Consider the following 23,930-nt stretch of genomic DNA (forward strand, 5'->3'; position numbering starts at 1 on the left):
AGTATTCCATAGAGCATACGTACCAAAATTTCTTTCTTCTGTCTTCTACTGATGGGTTATTTCCAAGTTCTTGCTTTTGTGAACAGTGCCTTCAGCGAGCATACCCACTGGAGGTATGGCTGGAATTTCTGATTGCAGTTGATAGTGCCACATCATTTTCCATAATAAAAAAAATAACAACTCACTGCCACCGAGCTGATTCCAACTCATGGTAACTCAGTTTCTGAGACTATAATTTTTTATGGGTATAAAAAGTCCTGTCTTTCTCCAATGGAGTATCTGGTGAGTTTGAACTGCTGATCTTGGGTCTAGCAGCCCAACATGTAACCACCATGTCATCAGGGCTCCTTGCTTTCCGTAATAGTTTTACCTATTTACAGACTCACCAGCAGTACATGGAAGTTACAATCTTCCATAAGGAAATTTCTTCACAAACTTTTTGAAGCCCCCTTGTACATATTTGTGGATGTTGTCTCAATTTCCTTCCCACCTCTGTTCAGCTGGATTAGCTATATATCGACTCACAGATTGCTATTAGTCTTCGCAGGATTATGTATGCAATAGTCTTTATTTTCATTGAATTGAATTCTTGTGCTATTCCCAGCATTTTTCTTTGCCCCGATCATTTTATACTGACCTTTTTATTATATATTGCCCTTTCCTTCTCCCAAATTAATATGTATCTACCTTCCATTTATTACTGATTTACTCTCCCCTGCCCCAGGAAACCTTCAATGAATGCTTCTTTGTGTGTAAACCTTTTCTTGACGTTTTACAGCAATGGTCCCACAGAATATTTGTCCTTTGGTGACTGACTAAATGTCCCTCAGCATAATGTTGTGAAATATTTTGAAGATTTCTTTAATGTTGCATGGTATTCTCTTGGGTGCATGTGCCATAATTTGTCCATTAATTGACCTGCTAATAGGCACTTAGGATGTCTCCATCGTTTTGTGAGTATGAATAATGCTGCAATGAACATAGGTGTGAAGCAGACTTACAAGCAGCCCAGTAGGTTATTTCTACTCACCGGAAAATCCTGGAGTTAAGGATGCCAGTTTTCTCGCCAGTTTCTCCTTTTCCAGGGTACTGTCCAGTTTTAGCGGTCTGAGGTGAACTTTGAAAATAGAGGCTCTTCCTTTTATGTCTGGTGGTCCTTTAGAATTATTTTTAAGGGGGGAAAATATCACTATGAAACAGTTACATCTATCACCATGAAAACTAAAGTGACTCTAGTGAACATCATCTCACCAATAAAGATCTGTCTATCAAAACGCCCTGGCCTCATCAGGGCAGGGTCCAGAATGTCTGGCCTGTTGGTGCCAGCCAAAATGACTACATTTGTCGTTGTGTTAAATCCTGAAAAGACAGTAACAAAGATTTAACCATTAGTAAATCAAGGAAGAAAGTGTGTCCATCAAGAGTTTATAAGTGAGCATTATTGCTCAGGGGACTTGAAGCATCTGTTAGGGGTGATGGGAAAATGTTTGCAGTGGTGACGGCTATACAGTATAATGAACATAATCTCACTAGAAACATTGACGAGCAGATGTTTTATGAGGAGTACAAATACATTCAGAAGTCCTGGTGGTGCAAAAGTTAAACATTCAGCTGTGAACCAGAAAGTTGGCAGTTTGAAACCTTTCAGTGGCTCTGCAGGAGACAGACCCTGGCAATCTGCCGTGCAAGAATTATAGCGCAGGAAGCACTACAGGGCAGTTCAACTCCGTCCTATAGGGTCATCATGAATCCGAATCATTTTGCAGCTCACAAACAAATAAACATATTACTACACTAAATATGTTTTCCTATTGGTTTTCCAGTGATTTTTCAAGTCACAAATTTGAATGGCACCTATTATTCAAACATCATTATCAAACTTTTTTTTGTATTTACAACACTAGGGAAAGATCTACTACCCAACTATTTTGCCCATTAATGATCCATTTGGCAGCAGCAAACACAGAAGTGGGAGTCTAAGAGTAATGATAGAGGGATAAAGTTGTGCGTCAATTTGCCTGGGTCATACTCTCAGTGGTTTGGCAGTCATGTAATGATACAGTTTGACAGGCATATCATCATGTAACAGCACTGACATAATGACGTAGTCAACTTTCAATTTGGGATCTGATGTCGTTATCCTCCAAATTCACTAAGACTAATTTTCACACAATGACCTCGTCAGTGAACCAAAATATGCCAACATGTAAGAAATGGTTCTATTTTACTTACTACTTATATTATTTTTATTGATAACAGTCATATATTTGATTCAAACCATTAAGAATCAAGTTTCTAAAAACAACTAACCAAAAATGTTATTCAACTACAAACTTAGAAGATGTTGATCATTTTTTTTAAGGTTTAAAAATACTAATAGTCAATTTGAAAAAGCTGTGTCTAAATAAACTCCTCGGGCCACAGGACAACACAACACAAATTTGGAGAAATATGCTAACCTCCAGATAAGCAATCTCTTTTCCAGACTCAAGAGGTAGTTTTATTAGACATGTCTCAATAATGTCACTGCTCCAGACCCTCCGCCATCAGGACACCCTTAACTAGGGAAGTTCACTTGCTGACTTCTCTAAAATGTTGTGTTCCGTTCGTTCTAACAGATCACTCTTAGAGACTGACCGTCAGAATGTGTAGGGGACTTCTCACTTTGGGGGTTACACCAGGTTTAGTAATCTAAAGCAGTTCAACATTTCTGCACACAGTCAAGTGTCCACATGCATTAACAGGAGGATGAAGCTCAGCTGACAAATAGATCTTACTAAATAACAGGAGAAAAATGGGACTACAAGGAAAAGATTGCCACGTTCTAAAATTGCCAATTTCACACTTGATTATGCATGGGCTTTTTTTAAAATGTTTCAGAATCATAAATGATTTTGAGAATGAGACTAAAATTATTTTCTAAATGACTTCAATTGTTCTCATTCAACATCAGATATAAACACCATCTTAACACCAATAATAAAGTTACAGCCATATGAGAACCCAAGGGGGTACCCCTAAAACACCAATGCTCATTTGTTTTCTTGTTGTGAGGTGGATAGTACATTTGGAGTTCATTCCACATCTGGCCAGACTGTTAATCAAGCTTTGTATTTAGAGGTTTTGGATAGATCGTGTAACAGTGTGAGACAAAAAGGCCTGATTTGCAGCAGACAGGAGACTGGTTTTGCCACCACAACAGTGCACCTGCTCACACAACTATCGCTGTGTGCCAGTTTTTGACAAAAAACAGCATGCCTCTCTTGCTCCCTGCATCTTACTCACCTAACCTCGCTCCATGCCACTACTTTTTGTTTCCATCAATGAAGAGGGACATGAAAGGAGAGCAATTTGACAACATGGAAGAGGTAAAGAAAAAAATGAGGGATATGCTGCCAGCTATCTATATAGATTATTTTTGAAAAATATTTCCAAGAATAGAATCACAGATTTGACTAATGTATTAAGTGTAATGGAGAGTACTTTGAAGGTGATAAGGTTATTTTGTAAAAAAATTTAAATATATAGCTTTTATTGTAAAGAATTTAAATACATAGCTTTTTGGGGGGAGAGAATATTTTGTGTTGTTTTCTGTACCCCCTCATATTTTGCTGTCATCTATATTGGTATGGTACCAACAACAAACTGAATAAACCCAACCCACTGCCACTGAGTTAATTACAACTGACAGTAAGCGTGTATTGGGTTTTGAAGATCATCAATATTTTCCTACGGTTTGGCTGGCTAGGTTTGGACACCAACCTTATGGTTAGCATCAAAATACCGAATCTGCAGCACTGACTTGGAAAAGGGTTTTGTTTTCGAGTATGCCTTTTCTTCTTTCGTACTCACCAGTGGCATGAGGACTGTCGTTTTAGGGACATATAAAGCAATATAAAACATTTAAAATACAAAAGACTTGAATATTCACCATCCATTTCCACAAGCAGTTGGTTGAGTGTATTTTCCTGTTCACTCTGCCCTCCAAAATTGCCTCTTCCTCTCTTCCTTCCCACAGCATCTATTTCATCAATGAAAAGAATACAGGGGGCATTCTTCCGAGCAAGGGCAAATAAGTCTCGAACCTTAACAAAAGTATAAACACTAGAGTCAAGCTTGACTAGTGAGCAACATTCATTCTTCAAGTAAGAAATAGACTATCAGTGTTCCTGTCCCAGATGAAGGGAATCTTAGTAGCATACACTGTAAAGGTACATATTTGAGGGAGTAAAGAGTGAAATAATGAGTATAAAGTAGCAGCAAATGACTGACTTATTGAAGTTAACTGAAGGTGAGCAAATGTTATTTATAGAATCCTATAACTACAACTATATGTAATAAATATTAACAATATCTGATATTATTACAGCACAAAATTCAATAGCATATCTTTTTGCCCTACAAAAAGGCAATATAACAGAGCTGTAAACTTCATATTCAGTTTAACAGTGTGAACTACCCCGAGGCGCATGTCTTATGCCTAAGCAGTTAAGAACAGGCTAGTACATCTATGCAATAGTTACTCAAAACCCACACGGTTTGTCAGAGGGCTCATCACCCACCCAAAGAGGGCAACGGTATCACCCTGTAATCCAGAGCTGATGATTAGGTCTTAGCAGCCACCTATTGCCCTGCTGAGTCCACCACTCTCAAGAATGACTCACTTGCTGAAAACATAGAAACCAGTAACACAGCTTCAAGTGGGTGGTTTAGGGGGAAGGAAGAGGTGATATAAAGAAGCGAAGGAAAGAAAAAATACGTTTGGAGACTGACTATGGAAGCAATTGTACTCTCATGTTTGACGGAACCATGGAATGATATGACATGTGCATTAACTCCCAAGGTTGAGTAAATTAAAAAAAGTGCACAGAAGGCATGGTTTGGGGGTTGCCACTAAATATTAGCTCTAACTTAATTAAAAACGTTAGTTCTTCCATCATAGCCCTGCTCAGTACACACCTTCATGAAAAGAGCACTGAAGAAAAGGGTCCTGGCAGCACAGTGTGGGATAAAGCAGATGGTGCCCCTGCTATCAATCGGAATTGTGTCTGCAGTCTTAAAGGCTTGTATTCAAACAAGCAGCCATCTAAGCGAGGAGTCAACTAAGTCCACACGGAAGCAGCACACCAGCTGTGCTGTCCAAAGATGATAATTACAATATTTAGGTATGGTGAGAAGGAAAATAGAAGAGCTAAAGTTCTGAACACAATTTGCAGAAGGGAATGGAGGACAAAGGGAGCCCAAAATCCAGAGTACTTAGTCTGAGCCACTGGCAGATCCATTCTAGCCTAAGGCAAGAACCTCAAGCAGCCTGACTATCAAGCAGAAACCAATGCAATCGTGATCTGCTTGATCGACCTAAATACTTGGGCAGTTGACCCCGCTACAAACATGCACTGAATTTGTACTGGGGTCAGGTTTGTCTTACTTGTCCCACAACAGAAACTTCCTCCCTGCCCCTTTGAATGCTGATGGCGGTCTTTTCCTTCTAAAGCATTATTTGTATTTGTGTCTTGGCATGGTGTCTAAAGCATTATTTGTATTTGTATACTACTATGATTTTAGCCTTACCACTGTAGTACGATTTTTAAAAAAAATTATTTTCTGTTGGGTTTCTGGACCTAAGAGAAGGACTGACACAAGGGGTTCTCGGGAAGGCAGAGGTTGGGAAAGGAGATTTCCGGAGTAAATGATGGAAGTGGTAAGGGAGAGGAAGCACTAGAACTGACTGTGATTGCACAACTCACGTTAAAGGCGATTATCCAATGGAAGGGGGGGGGGGTCCTCTAAGAGTGATGTGGTGGTGACTGTTCAATGCCCCTTGATATGATCAAACAATTGAACTATTGAATTGTTTGCTATGTAAATTATGTCCCAGTAAAGCTGTTGGAAAAATGTAATCCATAAAAAATAAAATAATAACACAGTTAAACTTAAGGATTATCTATTCGAGCACCTCTTCATCACTTATGAAGCCAGGCTCTTCTGCTCCCTTCTAAGAGACTTCGAGTCAAGGTTTTTGTGGCTTCACTACCCTTTTCACGTCAGTCACCACCAAGTCACATCTAACTCAGCATCCCTAAAGCTAGGGTTTCTGGATTTTCATTCCTACACTACTCTGAACATACCTCTAATATGTCATGTTCCTCTCTGCATTCCAGATGTCTGATCACTGAATATCCATCAAGCTTGTATTAGAATATTTCTTCAATTTCTTATTAGAAATGACACTTGGCTATATACCTGCAACCCTCTCAAATAAATAGCAGGGGTTTTAATCTACCACCCCAATTACTACCACTAAATAATCAGGTTGAGAAATAAACCGCCTACTCCTGAAGCCTTGCTGCTGGCAGGTACTTTTCCCCTGCTCAATGCAGCAGTCTGGTCCCACTCCCTCAGTGCAGCCTGCCTCTAAGAATGTGACGTTCCTCTCTGTGATCCACTCCCTATCTTCTTGATTGCCACGCTTTTGGGATTCTTGCTCTCCCAACTCCTTCATCCACTTCTTCTACAATCTTTATCTCTCTTCTAGTACACCACTGCCACCAAAGTCTGTTCTAAGCAAATCAGCCTGAAAAGCATGCCCCTCTGACCATGACCCCCTCTGACCATCGTCTTACAGACTCAAGCATTTGGTTTTTTTTTTTTTTCAGACTCAAGCATTTGGCCCATCCTTATAAACATTAACTCCTCCATGCTCTCCTTTCTTAACACTTATTTGCCTGGAAAAACCCATATGAATTAACCTACTTTATTTCAGTCTAAACTCAAAAACCCGAACTCACTGCCACAGAGTGGATTCCAACACATAGCAACCCTACAGGATAGGGTCGAAGTACCTGTGTGTTTCTGAGACAGTAACATCTTAAAGGAGTCGAAAGCCTCATCTTTCTACCCGAGTGCGGCTGCTGCTTTCTTTCAAGTGGCTGACCTTGTGGTTAGCCAATTAGTAAAGATGGTATTGATTGTAAGAGCCATTATTACTATATGCCAGAAAGAAAAACAAAACAAAAAAACACTGCCAATTTATAATACAATGATTTCTTATTGGCTACAAGTTGTATCTTGATATTGTAATACTATGCACTACAGTAACTGTAATAATACTCTGCAATTCAATGACAGGGAAAAAAGCAACATTTTAAATACAGGTAAAATATAAAGGAGTAAGCAACTTAAGCATTTATTCAAAATTAATTCACACTCACACTTCCTGAATTCAAAAGATGCTACTTAAGACACTATAATATTGCAATGAGAAAAAACTAAAAATACAGAACTAAACTTTTGTGTTTCTCTACAGTCAACAACTGATTTTCTACCAGCTTGTCAGGAACATCTACCGGGGAGGTAAAGAGGAAGTAGTCTATTATAAATGGAGCGTGCTTGCTTCGGCGGCACATATATTATAAATGGAATTAGAATAAGTGAAGAGCCACCTGTGAAAGGAAAAAGTTGTAGTCAGTGATAATTTTAAAAGATGAGACTATAACTGGGCAGGGAAACTGTTATCTTGTTGATGTTGTTAGGTACCACTGAACCGGTTCTGACTCATAGTGACCCCTTGTAGAACAAAATGAAATGAAGCCCAGATTTGTACCATCCTCACGATTACTCTTATGTTTATGCCCAACGATGCATCACTCCCCACTCTATCAATCCATCTTGTCGAAGGTCTTCCTCATTTTGGTTGCCCTGGTACTCTACCGAGTATGATGTCCTTCTCCAGAGACTGGCTTTTCCTAACAACACGCCCAAAGCACATGAGACGGTCTTGCACTCTTGACCTCTAGGGAACATTCTAGCTGTACTTCCTTCAAGACAGATTTGTTTGTTCTTTTGGTAGTGTCTGGTGTTTTCAATATTCTTAGCTAGCACCTTAATCCAAATGCACCAATTTTTCTTCAGTCTTGCTTATTTAATGTCCAACTTTCATATGCATACCACGTGATCGATTATACAATGGCTTCTGTCAGGTACACCATATTCCTCAAAGTTAACATTCTTACTTTTCATTACTCTAAAGAGGTCTTGTGCAGATTTACTTAATGTAACTCATATTTTGATCTCCTGACTGCTGCTTCTGTGAGCATTGATTGTGGATCCAAGCAAGAAAAAATCCCTTGACAACTTCAACCTTTTCTCCATTTATCACGACGCTACCTACGGATGCAGTTATGCAGATTTGGTTTTCTTTACACTGAGTTGTAATCCATACTGAAGGCTGCAATCCTTGATCTTCGTCAGCAAGTGCTTCAAGTCCTCCTCACTTTCAGCAAGGAAGGTTGTGACAGCTGCAAGTCACAGGTGCTAATAAGTTAATCAATCTTCCTCCAATCGTCCTCACCTAATACAGCTTCTCTGACGATATGCTCAATAATATAGATTGAGTAAGTAGATTGTGAGCATACAACCTCAACATACTTTTCCTGATTTAAAACCATCTAGGATGTTCTTGTTCTGTTCACACAACTGTTTCTTGATCCATGTAGTGTTCTGGAAGTCCCATTCTTCTCAAGCATATTTGTAATAGTCCACACAGTCAATGCCTTAAGATAGTCAATAGAACAAACAGTAAATACAACACAAATGTCTTTTTTTTTTAATATGCTCTGCTTCCAGCCAAGATACATCTGACACCAGCAACGATAGCCCTTGTTCCATTTCCTCTTCTGAATCTGGCTTGAACCTCTGGCAGTTCCCTGTCAATGTATTGCTGCAACCATTGTTTGATACTCTTCAGCAAACTTTTAGTTGCATGTGATATTACTGATATTTTGAAATACTTTGAGTATTTCCATAGGTCACCTTTCTTTGGATAGGTACAAATATGAATCTCCTCCAGTCAGATGAACAAGTAGCTGCTTTCTAATTTCCTGGCATAAATGAGTAAATGCTTCCAGTGCTTCAACAATTTGTTCAAACATTTCCATGTGTATTCCATCAATTCCTGGAGCCTTGTTTTTGGCTAATGCTTTCAGAGCATCTTACACTTCTTCCTTCCGCACCGTTGGTTCCCGCTCATATGCTGCCTCTTGCAATGGTGGAATGTTGGGTCAGTTCTTTTGGTTCAGTGACTGTGTATTCTTTCCATCTTCTTTTGATGCCTCTTGCATATATCAATAATTTGCCCATTGAATCTTTCAATACAGCAATTCAAGGCCTGCAGTGTTCTTGGATTCTTTAAGCTTAAGATATGCTGAACGTGTTTTGTTTTTCTAGGTCACTGCACATTTCTACATAATGTTTGACTTTGTCTTCTAGAGTTGTTTGAAATTTTTTATTCAGCTCTTTGACTTCATCAATTCTGCCACGTTTCAGCTACTCTGTGATTAAGAGCAAGTTTCAGTGTCTCTTATGACAACATTCACTTTAATCTTTTCCTTCTTTCTAATGTTTTTAATAACCCTTTGCTTTCCTGATGTCCTGCCACAGCTCATCAGGTCTTCTGTCATCAGGGCTTGATGCCCCAAACCTGTTGAGATGTCCTCAATTCAGGTGGGAAAGACTCAAGGTCATATTTTGGCTCTGAAACACTTGTTTTAATTCTCTTTAGCTTCAACCTGAACTTACTTATGAGCAATTAATGGTCTGTTCCATAGTCAACCCCTGGCCTGATCTTAGCTGCTGATATTGAACTTCATTTTCTATTCCTAGAGATATAGTCAATTTGATTTTTGTGTATTCTTTCTGGAAAAGACTACATTGTAGCTTCCTTTTGTGGTGGAAAAAATTTATTTGTTAACGAAGAAGTCACTGGTCTTGCAACATTCTATCATGCGATCTCCAGCTTCATTTCTAGGACCAGTATCATATTTTCAAATACTGCTCCTTCCTCTGTTTCTAACTTTTGTATTAGAATTTACAATAATTATCAAAGCATCTTAATTGCATGTTTGATCACGTTTAGAGTACAGACATTGGTAGAAGCCTCCAACATTTTCATCACTAGCTTTTGTGGTTGGTGAATAAATTTGAACAAGAGTTATATTGATTGGATTTTTCATTAAGGTGGGTAAATATCCTATCAGAGAGAGTACTGCATTTAAAAGACGTCTTGAAATGTCCTTTTGGACAATGAATGCAGCCATTTGAGCACAGCACCATTTCTCTTGACTGTCATTAGCAGCATAGTGAACCATAAGATCTTCTGATTTAAAATGGCCAATACCAGTCCATTTCAGCTCGCTAAAACCTAGAATGTTGATTTTTATTCATTCCATTTTGACAATGTCCAATTTTTAAGTCATATTCCAAGTTCCAAATATCTATTAGCATATTTTTGCACCTGTTTCTTCTCATTTTGAGTTGTGCCACATCAGTTGTGCCACCTTCATTTGGAGGTCCAAAGGCTTTACTTCCACAGGCTTTTCTACGTCTGCATCACGGTCTACTCTACTTTGACAAGGCTGCTTTCATTTTGAGTGCCTTCTGATCTGCATAGCTCACCTTCTGGCTCTACCTCTGACAATCTTCTGCTTCTTTTCCTGAAGTTGTTAGTATCTGACAATGTTTTGATTCTGTCCATAAGACTTTCTGCGGCTAATTCCTCAGAAGATATATGTAAGCATATTCCTTCTTCATAGTAGGTTCTTAGTCTGGGAGCTCCACTGAAGCCTGTTCACTTTGAGTGATGCTGCTGGCATTTGAAATACCAGTACCATAGCTTTCAGCAAACACGGCAACATGCATTACCATAATACAATAAACTGACAGGCAAAGTGGTCAGGGAAAGTACCGTATATACTTGTGTATAAGCCGAGTTTTCCAGCATATTTGTAATGCAATTTTTGTGGTAAAACCAGGGGCCTTGGCTGATCCTCGGGTCGGATTATAGTCGATAGATGAATGGAATTGGAACAATCAGGGAAGAAATAATGAGAATATTCATACATTGTAAACAATTTAACCAATGTCATTGAAGAATTTCTGTAAAAATTGTTGAATTAGGCACCTAAATTTCTGGGTAAATTCACAAAACAACATATTATTAAAAAAAATGAAATTATAACCTTAACTCACATCATATATAAAGGTTAATTTACAGTGAATCACAGATGTAAATGTTAAGGGACAAAACAGAAGACAACATAGTGGTAAATATTCATGACTGGATTTGGCAATAGTCTTAGATGGGACATCAAAGCGCAAGCAACAATGAAAAACATTCAACACCAAATAGCATGTATTGGTGAGCATTAAAAAATTAAAACCTACACACCCTGCTGGTGGGAATGGGAAATGCATTTACTGCGAAAAGAGTTTGGCAGGTCTTCAAAAAAACTAAATAACTATAATATGAGCCCAAAATTCCACTTCTACACACATACACCGGAAAAATGAAAACATACGTTCACAGAAAAACTTGTACAACAATGTTCACAGAAGCATTATTCACCATAGGCAAAAGGCAGAAGCAACCCAAATGTTCATCAACAGAACGTACAAATAAAAAGTGATATCCATACAGTGGAATATTATTTGGTAGTAAGTGGAATGAAATACTAACACATACTACAATATGAACTAAGTGAAAGACTCATAAACCAGACTCACTACCCTTGAGTCAATTCCGACTTACAATGACCTTAAGGACAGGGTAGAACTGCCCCTGTGGGTTTCCAAAACTGTAATTCTTTACAGGAATAGAAAGCCATATCTTTCTCCTGGGGAGCTGGCTGGGGGATTCGAACTGCTCACTTTGCTAACTGCGTTATGCCCAATGCATACCTCACTACATTACCAAGGCCCAAAGAAGCCATATATTGTATGATTCATTTACATGAGATGTCCACAAGAGACAAATCCATAGAAAGTGGTTTTCCAGGCATTAGCAGGACGGAGTTGACTATGGTAATGGTTGCACAAAACTGTGACTATAATAAAATCCATTGAATTATACACTCTCATATGGAAATTATATCTGAATAAATCTGTACTTTAAAAATCTACAAATTAAAGCCATTTCTTGAAATAGCTAAATTAAAATTACACTATATAAAAGACCACAGGGATGGCAGAGGTGGCGGCATGTAGGTAGTAATAAAAAGCATGAAGTCAGCTTGGATCGAAAGATCCCAAGGCAGCAACCTGTTAAACAGGGCTTTGGAGGATATAGAGGTAGATGCATAACCAGAATAAAATAGAAGACTTACTCTAGCTGGACCCACACCAACAAACATCTCCAAAAACTCAGATCCACTAACTGTGATGAAAGGGACATTGGCTTCTCCTGCTGTTGCTTTAGCTAAAAGTGTTTTCCCAGTGCCTGGAGGACCCGTGAGAATGGCACCCTTCAAATATACAAAAGAGAAATGACATTAATTAGAATTTCAGAATAGCAAACTGTACATTCCCTAATAATTCCAACATATTAATATCTCTACAAATCTTACTGAAATATACTAGAGGGGCTTCACAGATTTTGTGTAAACTTTTTGTATCTTCCCCCCCCCACATACTTTTCAAAGCATCTTCATATTTCTCAAACATTTGAACTATATAGAACATTTTTAAACTATTAGGAAAAAATTTAAAAAATAATTTTATTTTTTTATTTGTGTATTTATTTATTTTATAAAATAACCGTATCACTTTCAATACACCTAATACATTTGTTAAATCTATAATTCAATACTTGGAAACATTTTTCAAACTCATCTGTTTGGATGGCTGACAGCATTTCCTGTTTTTTTCTTCACCTAAGTCCTCCTATTATTGTCCTTTCATGTCCCTCTTCATTTGCAAAAACAAAAAGAAGTCACATGGAGCGTCGTCAGGTGACTCAGGTATGTGGGGCAAGAGAGACATGCTGTTTTTTTGCCCCAAATCGGTGCACTGAAATGGCTGCATGAGCAGGTGCATTTTCCTGTAGCAAAACCAGACTCCCTTCTGCCACAAATCAAGCCTTTTTTTGTCGCATTGTTATGCACTCTTTTAAGAACCTCTAAATATAAAGCTTGATTAACAGTCTGACCTAGTGGAACAAACTTGAAATGCACTATCCCCCACATATCAAACAAATGAGGATGATCTTGATCTTTGATTTTACTTGACAAGCTTTTTGGGGTCAAGTGACAATGGCGTTTTTCACTGGCTTAATGCATGGCTGCATTTGGGGTCTTAAGAATAGCACCATGTCTCGTCACCAATTATAACCTTGGAAAAAAAGGTCTGGGTCACTTTGGAGCTGTTCTTTCAAAGTACTGCATGATTCCACTCGATGCTCTTTTTCCTGGTCAGTCAGAACCCTGTGTACAAATTTCACAGCGACCCTTCTCAATCCCAAATTTCCATTAAAATTCACTGAACCGAGCTCCAAGATAACCCAGATAACTTCCACAGCTCTTTCATAGTCTGTTGTCAGTTTTGAAGCACAAGTACACAAGTTCTGTTGACATTTTCGTTTGTTTGGGAAGTTGATGCACATCTAAAACAAGGTTTATCATCAATGGACATTTCAACTTTTTGAAATGAGAAAATCCCTTGTAAAAGTTTTCCCCAGAGTGAACAGATCACAAGAATCTACATGTGACCTCCTCCCGGGGGACGGACAACAGAAAAGTGGGTGAAGGGAGACATCGGAAAGGTCAAGATATGACAAAATAATAATTTATAAATTATCAAGTTTATGAGGTAGGGGAGAGGGAGTAGAGAGGGGAAAAATGAGGACCTGACGTCGGGGGCTTAAGGGGTGAGCAAATGTTTTGAGAATAATGAGGGCAATGAATGTGCAAAAGTGCTTTACACAATTGATGTATGCATGGATTGTGATAAGAGTTGTATGAGCCCCTAATAAAACGATTAAAAAAAAAGAAAAAAAATTTTCCCCGTAGCACTATCCTTGTAAACTGTGTTCAACATCACAACAGTTTCTGCGGCATTTTTCCCAAGCAGGAAACAAAATTTCACAACCAGACACTGTTCTCTTAAGTAAGTCATCACAAAAAAATGAGGTTTGAATGAAACTGCTTTTATGAAAAAATTCACTGTGACCAGAGAGAACCTCCCCAAGGGATGCCACTGGCTGCATTACTTCAAGGAGTTGCTCAATGCTTGCCAAGCAGGGGAAATACGTACTATGAAAGCTCTGTCCATCAGAGCTTTTTCCCCCATATTTTTTTGGGAGTACCTCATCTTAATGTGAAATCTTGATTACTTTTTATTTTATCCAGGTTTTAGAGTTGCTTCTCAGCTCTTTAGTTTAATATTACATAAATGTGACATTGTTTACTAAAATAATTCAAGGAGACACAACTACACGAATTTGCTTAATTCTTTGACATGTATTAATAATATTTCATGTAAAATTATTTTTAGTCCATTTATTTATAAAGTCAATCTCTCATTTCTACTGTCATACATAGGTTAGTGATTTTTAGCATTACTGAACATTATATCTAACTCTACTTTGATTTTAGATTTATTTTCCATTAAGTGACTAGCCATAAACAGTGTCCTCTACTTTCCATAAATATACTACCACAAATTCTGGATGTGAAGAGCTGAAATTCAAGATATTTTCCCCAGGCTTCCTAATAAAACTCTAAGACTTTTAATTTTCTTCTTTTTAAAGTTTTCAGAAATGAAGCAAAAAATCTAATGACCCATGAAGAACTTAGTCAAAAAGAAAAATTATGTTTGATGAAACAGTATAAAATTATTTAATATATAAACAGGTATAACATATATAAGAGTAAATTTAAAAATTATAAAGTGACTTTACCCATAAAAATGAAATTTAAATATTAAGGAAATGATGACTCCTTTCTACAAGGATTGACTTAAAGTAAACTTCATTAACATTTAACTTTACTTCAAGTTTTACTATTATTTGAACTGTGAAATTTTTAAAAAGACAAATATTTTTCAATTCATACATTCATTTAACAACCAAGCCATACAAGAAATAGCAAGTTGTTATTCTGTCTATAGAAGGAGGGCATGGGCCCATGGCTAGCAGAGTAGGTTATGGATCTGTGCCTGAAGGAAAGAGAAGGTGACAATTGGTGAGTTCTATATGATCTTTTCTCCATTGCATCCCTTGTTCTGTGAACAGTGAAAGCACAGATAGGTAGTCTTCAGAAATCTCTTGGAGCAGTGAGTGACTGAATGAAAGACAATAGTGTGTGATATAATCAAGATATCATGGTATCTAAATCAGACTACAGAGAGGGTAAAGATTCTGGATGGCTTGCAAGAGGGACTAGCACAAATCTTCTCAGAAATCTACAAACTACCTGGCAGAAGACATACTCAAAATAAGTAGTCCGCAAAGATATTAAATTAAGTAGAGACTAGTTGGTTATGAAACAGGTGGTAGGGGAGTCATCTGTAATAAGTAATTAAACTTTAGATACAGTTCAAAAGACTTTTGCACTAATAAATTTAAAACATTGTGAAAGTTCTTACCTTTGGAATTTTTGCTCCTAGGTCTTGATACTGCTTTGGGTTTTTCAAGAAATTCACAAATTCCATTATTTCTAACTTGGCCTCTTCACAACCAGCTACATCTTTAAATTTCACATCTATTTCATCTTTCAAGACTTTAGCAGTGGTTTCTCCAACACTGAAGAGTCCACCCATTCCGCGGCCTGTTCGACCAAGGCCAGCAGGCCCTCTTCTTATGGTGTACAGTAAAAATGCAATTATGAGAACTGTAGGTAACATGCTCAGCAGAAATGAACTAAAGGGGAAAATACACATTATTTTTAAGATTGTTAATATTTTAAAGATAATTTCTGACAACCGTTGGGATGTAAATGCACATATATTCTACTTTTACAAATGAGCATTCTAATACTTTGAGGCACAAAGGATTTTTTAGTGTGTTATGTCACTGAAGCAGAATCACAAAAGATCAACGAAAATCTGTTCTGAACACATATGCTGGAGTCTGTGGATTCCCAGACTTCTGAGACAGACACAAGTAGCAGGCCAACATCACCATATATCAAAGCATACCCAATCAAAACAGGATTTGGGGAAGCTGTTTCCCCCTCCCCCATCTTCCTCCCTCCCTCCATACAGCTCCACTGTCCTAAGATTCCAGTACCTTCAAGGCAGACACAGGCTGCAGGCCAACACTACCACAGATCTATATACATCCACCCAAAGCACTCGCCACTTCACATACCACTTGACAGACTCCACCACCCCTACACAGCCCAGCACATACCACTAACAGGTGCACCATGATGCCCTGGACACTGCAGTGAGCTGCAATACTTCCAAACAACACAGAAAAACAATCACAAAAAACTGAAACTCACCCACTGCAGTGGACCGATTAAAAACAGCCTAGAATTTCTAGGAATGAGAATTCAGAAGAACGGTGCTTACGTACTTTCAAGGAATGCAGGAAATGCATGTGAGAACAAGAGAATAATAAAAAACTAACAACTCTATGGGAAAAGGAGTACCTGAAGATAAACAATATTGTTGATGTTATCAGGGCAGGAAAGTGGTTGTTACGTGCTGCAGAGTCCGTTCTAACTCACAACAACCCTAAGTACAACAAAACAAAACAAAACACTGCCTAGTTCTGTGCCATCCTTTGCTGCAGCCACTGTTGTCAATCCATCTTATTGAGGGACATGCTCTTATTCACTGCCCCTCCACTTTACCAAGTACGATGTCCTTCTACAGCAGCGGTTCTCAACCTGTGGGCCGCAACCCCTCTGGGGGTCAAATAACCCTTTCACAGGAGTCATCTAAGACGACTGGAAAACATATTTCCAATGGTCTTAGGAACCAAACACCCTTCCTCTATCTGTCTCCAGGCGGGTCCACTCACATGCAGATATGCCCACGAGTACCCAGCGTGATGACATCATCCTGCCAACCCCATCACATATAACCCATACAAACACAGGTTTATATGACAGGCTTGGCACCATAATGTACTTATGCAGACCAGTCACGCAAGTGTAGAGAGCAGCTACGGTGTAGAAAGCAGCTGCTGTGTTGAAAGCAAAAGCATTGGAAGTAAAACGACATTTCATGAATTATAAGTACTGGGCAAAGGTAAAATCATGTACTATAAATTCATCAACCACTGGAAAAAAAGTATCTGTACCATGGGAACTTAATCTGGATGCTGATCAGTCTTTTTGTATTCAGCTGTGGTTGATGTGAATACTGCTCCCTATGACAATTACAGGCATGTTAAAATCATGGAAAACTTTAATGAACTGTAGTGACTAAACTATGGAATCTATCATCTTTTGTATTATTAAAGCTATTGTCATATATTATTTTCATTAGCAAGCCATCCCATAACAATGGATCTTGTAGAGAAGAACCTTAAGAAAATATAGTGAGGATTTTTTACAGTATGGTTTTACCTCACTTACAGCAGGAATTGAGAAGCCACAATGTGTTATTTGTTGGGAAAGTTATATCAGCCGAATCAATGAAGTCGAACAATTTAAAATGCCATTTTGATAGCAAGCATCCGAGCTTTGCTAGCAAGGATACCAACTATTTTATAAGCAAAGCTGATGGACTCAAGAAAGCCAGGCTTGACACTGGTGGCAAGTACCACAAACAAAACATAGCAGCCGTTGAAGCTTCATATTTGGTGGCACTCAGAATCGTCAGAGCTGTGAAACCTCACAGCATTGCTGAGGATTTGCTGTGGCCAGGGGCCAATGACATTGTTCGAGTTATGCTCAGAGATGAATTTATGAAACTGACTGCAATTTCCTTATCTAACGACACTGTCCACAGAAAAGAATAGATGACATGTCTGCTGATATTCTTGATCAGGCAATCCAGGAAAATGAAATCTGCTCTATTTCCAATATTTAGCATGCAGTTGGATGAATCTACAGACATTGCCAAATGTTCAGTTACTGGTTTACGTGAGGTATACTGATGATGGCGACTTAAAAGATTAGTTTCTTTTTGGCAAATCTCTTGAAACAACAAGTACTGCACGTGATGTATTTGACACAGTTGGTTCATTTCTGAAAGAGCATAAGATCTCTTGGCACAAGGTTTGTGGTGTTTACAGATGGTGCTCCAGCTATACTAGGATGTTGATCTGGATTTCAATGTTTGGTACTGTATGAGTCACCAAGTCATCGGAACTCACTGTACGATTAATTGGCAAATATTAGCAATGAAGATGCTGCCAAAAGAGTTACAAGTAATGAAAAGCATCATAAGTTTTGTCAATTTTGTAAAGGTGAGCACTTTAAACAGCTGAATGTTTTGCAACTGTGCAATGAGTTGGATGTACTTAATAATGCTCTGCTATTTCATACTGAAGTGAGATGGTTGTTGAGAGGAAAAGTTTTCTAACGTGTTTTTAAGCTTTGTGATGAACTCAAAATGCTTTTTAATCAGAAAGCACTTTCAGTGATAAAAGTAAAGCCCAGAACATAGCTTACTTGTTGCCATCTTACATGAGTTAAATTTTTAACGGCAAGGACCAAATGCAATATGCCTAGATTTGCCTGAAACAATCCGATCATCCCAAATGAAACTTCAGCTTTGGCCAAAAAAAAAAAAAAAAAAAATCGGATGAAAATAAAATTTTTATTTTTTCTAAAAAGTTTAATAATTTCATTTGGGGTTCGTACAACTCTTATCACAATCTATGCATACATACATTGTGCCAAGCACATTTGTATATTTGTTGTCATCATTCTCAAAATATTTGCTTTCTACTTGAGCCCTTGGTATCAGCTCATTTATTTTCCCCTCCCATCCCCCTCCCTTATGAACCCTTGATAATTTATGAATTATTAATTTGTCACATCTTGCACTGTCTGACGTCTCCTTTCACCCACTTTTGCTGTTCATTCCCCAGGGAGGAGGCTATATGTAGATCCTTGTAATCGGTTTCCCCTTTCCACCCCACCCTCCTAGTATTGCCACTCTCACCACTGGTCCCCAAGGTTTCATCTGTTCTGGATTCCCTGTGTTTCCAGTTCCTATCTGTACCAGTGTACATCCTCTGGTCTAGCTGAATTTGTAAGGTAGAATTGGAATCATGACACTGGGTGGGGGTGAGGAGGAAGTATTTAAGAACTAGAAGAAACTTGTATGTTCATCATTGCTAATTATATCCTGATTGCCCCATCTCCTCTCTGCGATCCTTCTGTAAGGGGATGTCCAGTTGCCTACAAATGGGTCTTGGGTCCCCAATTTGCACTCCCCCTCATTCACAATGATTTCATTTTTTGTTCTTTGATGCCTGATACCTGATCCCTTTTACACCTTGTGATCACACAGACTAGTGTGCTTCTTCCATGTGGGCTTTGTTGCTTCTGAGTTAGATGGCTGCTTGTTTTATCTTCAAGTCTTTAAGACCCCAGATGCTATATCTTTTGATAGCTGGGCACCATCAACTTTCTTCACATTTGCTTATGCATCCATTTGTCTCCAGGGATCATATCAGGAAAGTGTGATTTTTTTGTTCTTTGAAGCCTGATAACTGATACGTTCAACATCTTGTGATCACACATGCTGGTGTGCTTCTTCCATGTGGGCTTTATTGCTTCAGAGCTAGATGGCCGCTTGTTTACCTTCAAGTCTTTAAGACCCTAGATGCTGTATCTTTTGATAACTGGGCACCATCAGCTTTCTTTACCACATTTGCTTGTGTAACTGCTTTGTCTTCAGCAACCGTGTTGGGATGGTGAGCATCATGAATGCCAGTTTACTAGAACAAAGTATTCTTGTATTGAGGGAGTCCACCTATTACCTTAATAGTAAACCTATAAATATATGCATAGATCTATTTCCCCATCCACATATATATAATTTACATATACACATGCCTGTATTTAGACCTCTATAAATGCCCGTTGCTTCCTAGTTCTTTCCTCTATATCCTTTTACTTTCCCCTTGTCCGACTATCATGTTCAGCCTTCACTTGGGTTTCAGTAATTCCTCAAGGTTACATTACCCTTGATCAAGCCCTACCAAGCCTCCTACACGTTCCTCACCACCAATTTGGATCATTTGTTGTTCCCTTGTCCCTGGGTTTGTTAACACAACTTCTTTCCCCCCACCTCCACCTTTCCCATGTCCCCTCAGAAGTGTGGTACCATTGTTTTCTCCTCCACATTGTTCATCCAGCCTATCTTATTCAGACAAACCTGGGGAGATAATAAGATGCACAAATATAAGACAGAGCAAAACCAAGCAACAAAAGAAAACAAAATAACAAAAAGCCAATGTAAAAAAAAAAAAAGAAAGAAAAGCCTGTAGTTAGTTCAAGGACTGTTTATTGGCCTTTAGGCGTGTTCTCCAGTTGAGTCAGATAGGGTGCCACGCCTTGGACACAAAGTCTATTTTTAGTATTACCTGGGGATTTCCTTACTCTTTTCCCCTTGCTGTTCTGTTGCACTTCCTTAGTGTTTTGCCTCAATGTGGTGGAACCAGATGGGGCGCAATTCCCACACTGTTTCTCCAGTGTTGTCTCCTGTGGGGCTATGGGTCAGTGAGGGATGTCGTGTCTCATAGTGGGGCCGGCCATATTGTCTTCTCTGTGGATTGGCTGCTCTGAGCGGGAATATCATCATCAAGGCTTGGTGGGCCAAGATGTGCTCCACTCTCTCTTCCTTCCTCTTCACTTGTTCCCATGTTCTCTGATCAGACATGTCCCTCTCCTTGAGCTGCAGCTTCAGTGTTCTCCTCTACAGGGGCAGGGGTCCACATAATTGGGTTTGGGGCCAGCCCCTCAGCCCTCTCCACTGGTGAAAATAAAATTTACATGTTGCCTACCTATCTGCTTTCTTTGAGGAACATGATATTGAACCAGACAAAGGATTATGATGATAATTTCTCTGAAAGAAACCTTGCACATGCTTGCAGATGAAATTTCACACTTTCCAAATCTACCTGACACTCCATTTGCACTTGCCAGAAGCCCATTCACAGTCAAAGTTGAAGATGTTCCTGAGACAGCACAAGAGGAGTTCATTGAACTTATTAACAGCAATGCAGCGACAACTAATGTCTCTACAATGCCAGTTACAAAATTCTGGATCAAGTGTTTGCAGTGATATCCTGTTCTGTCTGAGACTGTGTTGCACCTTCTTCTTCCATTTCCAACAACATAGCTTTGTGAAACAGGGTTTTCCATCTTGTTGGTTATCAAGTCTAAATACAGAAGTAGACTTGTGGGAGATGATCTTCGTTGTGCTCTTGCAAAGACTGCCCCGAGTATTTTGGATGTGGTAAGAAAGAAGCGATCTCAACTGTCACACTGATGATGGCTTTTTACACATACTGTCACAAAATGTAGAAATGTAGTTTACTGTTGTTGTATTAAGACTGTTATATTAACAATATAGCTTACTGTTGTTATATTATACCATGCTTCAAGACAAAATTTTATTTGTAATTAGAAATAAATATTTCACAATAATAATTACATATTATTTTGGTGACTAATCACTATGCTTTAATTATGCTCAATTTGTTAACACTGAAAATACACCCCACAGATCAGATATTTACATTACAATTCATAACAGTAGCAAAATTAGTATGAAATAGGAACAAAAATAATTTTATGGTTGGGGGTCACCACAACATGATGTATTAAAGGGTCATGGCATTAGGAAGGTTGAGAACCACTGTTCTACAGGAACTGGTCTCTCCTGACAATGTGTCCAAAGAACGGACAACAAAGTCTTGACATTTTTCCCTCTAAAGAGCATTATGGCTGTACTTCTTTCAAGACAGATTCACTGTTCATTGGCAGTCCATGGGAACTCAATACTCTTTGTGATTCTTTGTCAGTCTTCCTTATTCAATGCTCAACTTTCACATGCATAATAGGCGATTGAAAATACCATGGGTTGAGCCAGGCATACCTTAGTTAACAAAGTAAACTTCTTGATTTTCAACACTTTAAAAAGACTTGTTCATTAGATTTACCCACTGAAATTAACTGATTTCTGACAATGTTCTGCTTCTAGAAAAGAAACAATAAAGTAATAGAATTATTCAACTTGGCAAAAGACCTGAGTTAGAAGAAAAGAAAACTCAGCCACTGAGTAGCAGGAGGACAATTACTCTAACTACAATGGATGAGAGAAAGAATCAACAAAAAAAGGCAAAAGAATCTGCAGAAATCCTAAGAATGATGTGGGACACTATCAAAAGAAATAACCTACATTTTATCGTTCTCCACAGTAAAAAGAACCAAAGATCTACAGAGAGATAGCATAAAAAATCATGGAAGTCCTGCCCCTCCCCCGAAAAGATTTTGTTCCAAAGGACATTGACTCTGCAGCTCCGGGAGATGAACATATCTGATCAGAGCACACGGGAGCAGATGAAGGGGCAGGAGGAGAGAGTGGAGCAAAGCCTGGCCCACCAGGCCATGAGGATGATGTTCCTGAGTAGAGCAGCCAGTCCACAGAGAGAACAACATGGCTGGCCCCATTATGAGAAATTATGCCAATCAGTGACTAAGGGCGATACAGGGGACAGCACCGGAGACACAGTGTGGGAATTGCACCTGAGCTGATCCCACCACACTGAGGCAAAGCACTGGGGGAGTGCAGCGGAACAGCAAGGGAATGGAGTGGCAAGGTCCCCAGGGAATGCTGAAAGTGGACTTTGGGGCCAGGGCGTAGTGCCCCAACAGACTGGACTGGAAAATGCTCCTAAGGGCCAGCAAACGATCCCTGAACTAACTACAAGCTTTTTTCTTGTGAACTGTATTGTTCTGTTCTTTGTCAGTGGTTTGTTTTTGTTGTTTTGTTGTCTGGTTGTATACTGTTGCTTTGTTTTCCTCTGTCTTGTTTTCGTGCATGTTAGTGTCTCCACAGGTCTGTCTGAATAGGACAGGCTGGATGAACTACCTGGAGGAAAAAAAACGGGACTGACAGCTCCGGGGGGACTTGGGGTGGTGGGTTAGGGGGGGGGGGTGTAAGGAAGTGGTGTTAACAAACACAGGGACAAGGGAAAAACATGGGACCCCAAATGGTAGAGAGGGGGGAGTGGCAGGCCTGGTGGGAATGATCAAGGGTAAGGTTGCTTAGAAAAGAGGTATACTCTAGCCCAGGTGGCGATGAAGCATGGTAGTAGGGCAGGAGGAAAGTCAAGGGAGATGGAGGAAAGAGCAAGGGTCAAAGGGCATTTATGGAGGTCTAGACAAAGACATGTACATGCAAATATATATAGGAGGATGGGGAAAGAGATCTATGTGTCTATATTTATAGGTTAAGTATTAAGGTGGCGGAAGGACCTTGGGCCTCTACTCAAACACTCCCTCAAAGCATGAATACTTTCTTCTATTAAATTGGAACTCTATGATGCTCACTCTCCCGACACAACTGCTGGAGCCAAAGTGGGTGAACAAGTAAATGTGGTGAAGAAAGCTGATGGTGCCCGGCTATCAAAAGAGATAGTGCCTGGGGTCTTAAAGGCTTGAAGATAAACAAGCGGCCATCTAGCTCAGAAGCAACAAAGTCCATATGGAAGTACACACCAGCCTGTGTGATCGAGTGGTTTCGAAGGGATCAGTTACCAGGCATCAAAGAAAAAAAAAAATCATCATATCATTGGCTGCACACCTCCAAGATAGGATCGCTGAAGACAAATGGGTGCATAAGCAAATGTGGTGAAGAAAGCTGATCGTGCCCAGCTATCAAAAGAGATAGTGTCTGGGGTCTTAAAGGCTTGAAGATGAACAAGCAGCCAGCTAGCTCAGAAGCAAAAAAGCCCACATGGAAGAAGCACACCGGCCAGTGCGATCACGAGGTGCCAAGGGACCAGGCATAGGCATCATGGAAAAAAAAAAAAGATATATGTGTGTGTATGTATGTGTATATGTATACATATATGTATATATATATACCATATTAAATGAAGGGGGGAGTGCAGAGTGGAGACCCAAGGCCCAAGTGTCGGCCAATGGAGATCCCCTCATAGAGGGGTTTAGGAGAGGAGATGG

The 23,930-nt window shown here is 39.2% G+C and overlaps 1 protein-coding gene across 2 annotated transcripts in view; it reads right to left on the reverse strand.

The window, feature by feature from the left end:
* AFG3L2 (AFG3 like matrix AAA peptidase subunit 2) overlaps positions 1-23,930 on the reverse strand; it is a 73,514-nt gene that overhangs the window by 19,698 nt on the left and 29,886 nt on the right. For both annotated transcript variants that reach the window (XM_075532579.1, XM_075532578.1), the window contains exons 8-12: positions 15,415-15,688; positions 12,159-12,296; positions 3,932-4,085; positions 1,252-1,359; positions 1,031-1,156 (exon numbers count right to left, since the gene is read on the reverse strand). In XM_075532579.1, the coding sequence (XP_075388694.1) occupies positions 1,031-1,156; positions 1,252-1,359; positions 3,932-4,085; positions 12,159-12,296; positions 15,415-15,688 (800 nt within the window). The remainder of the gene's footprint in view (positions 1-1,030; positions 1,157-1,251; positions 1,360-3,931; positions 4,086-12,158; positions 12,297-15,414; positions 15,689-23,930) is intronic.

The sequence above is a fragment of the Tenrec ecaudatus genome, chromosome 15 (genome assembly GCF_050624435.1).
Source record: "Tenrec ecaudatus isolate mTenEca1 chromosome 15, mTenEca1.hap1, whole genome shotgun sequence".
Classification (NCBI taxonomy): domain Eukaryota; kingdom Metazoa; phylum Chordata; class Mammalia; order Afrosoricida; family Tenrecidae; genus Tenrec; species Tenrec ecaudatus.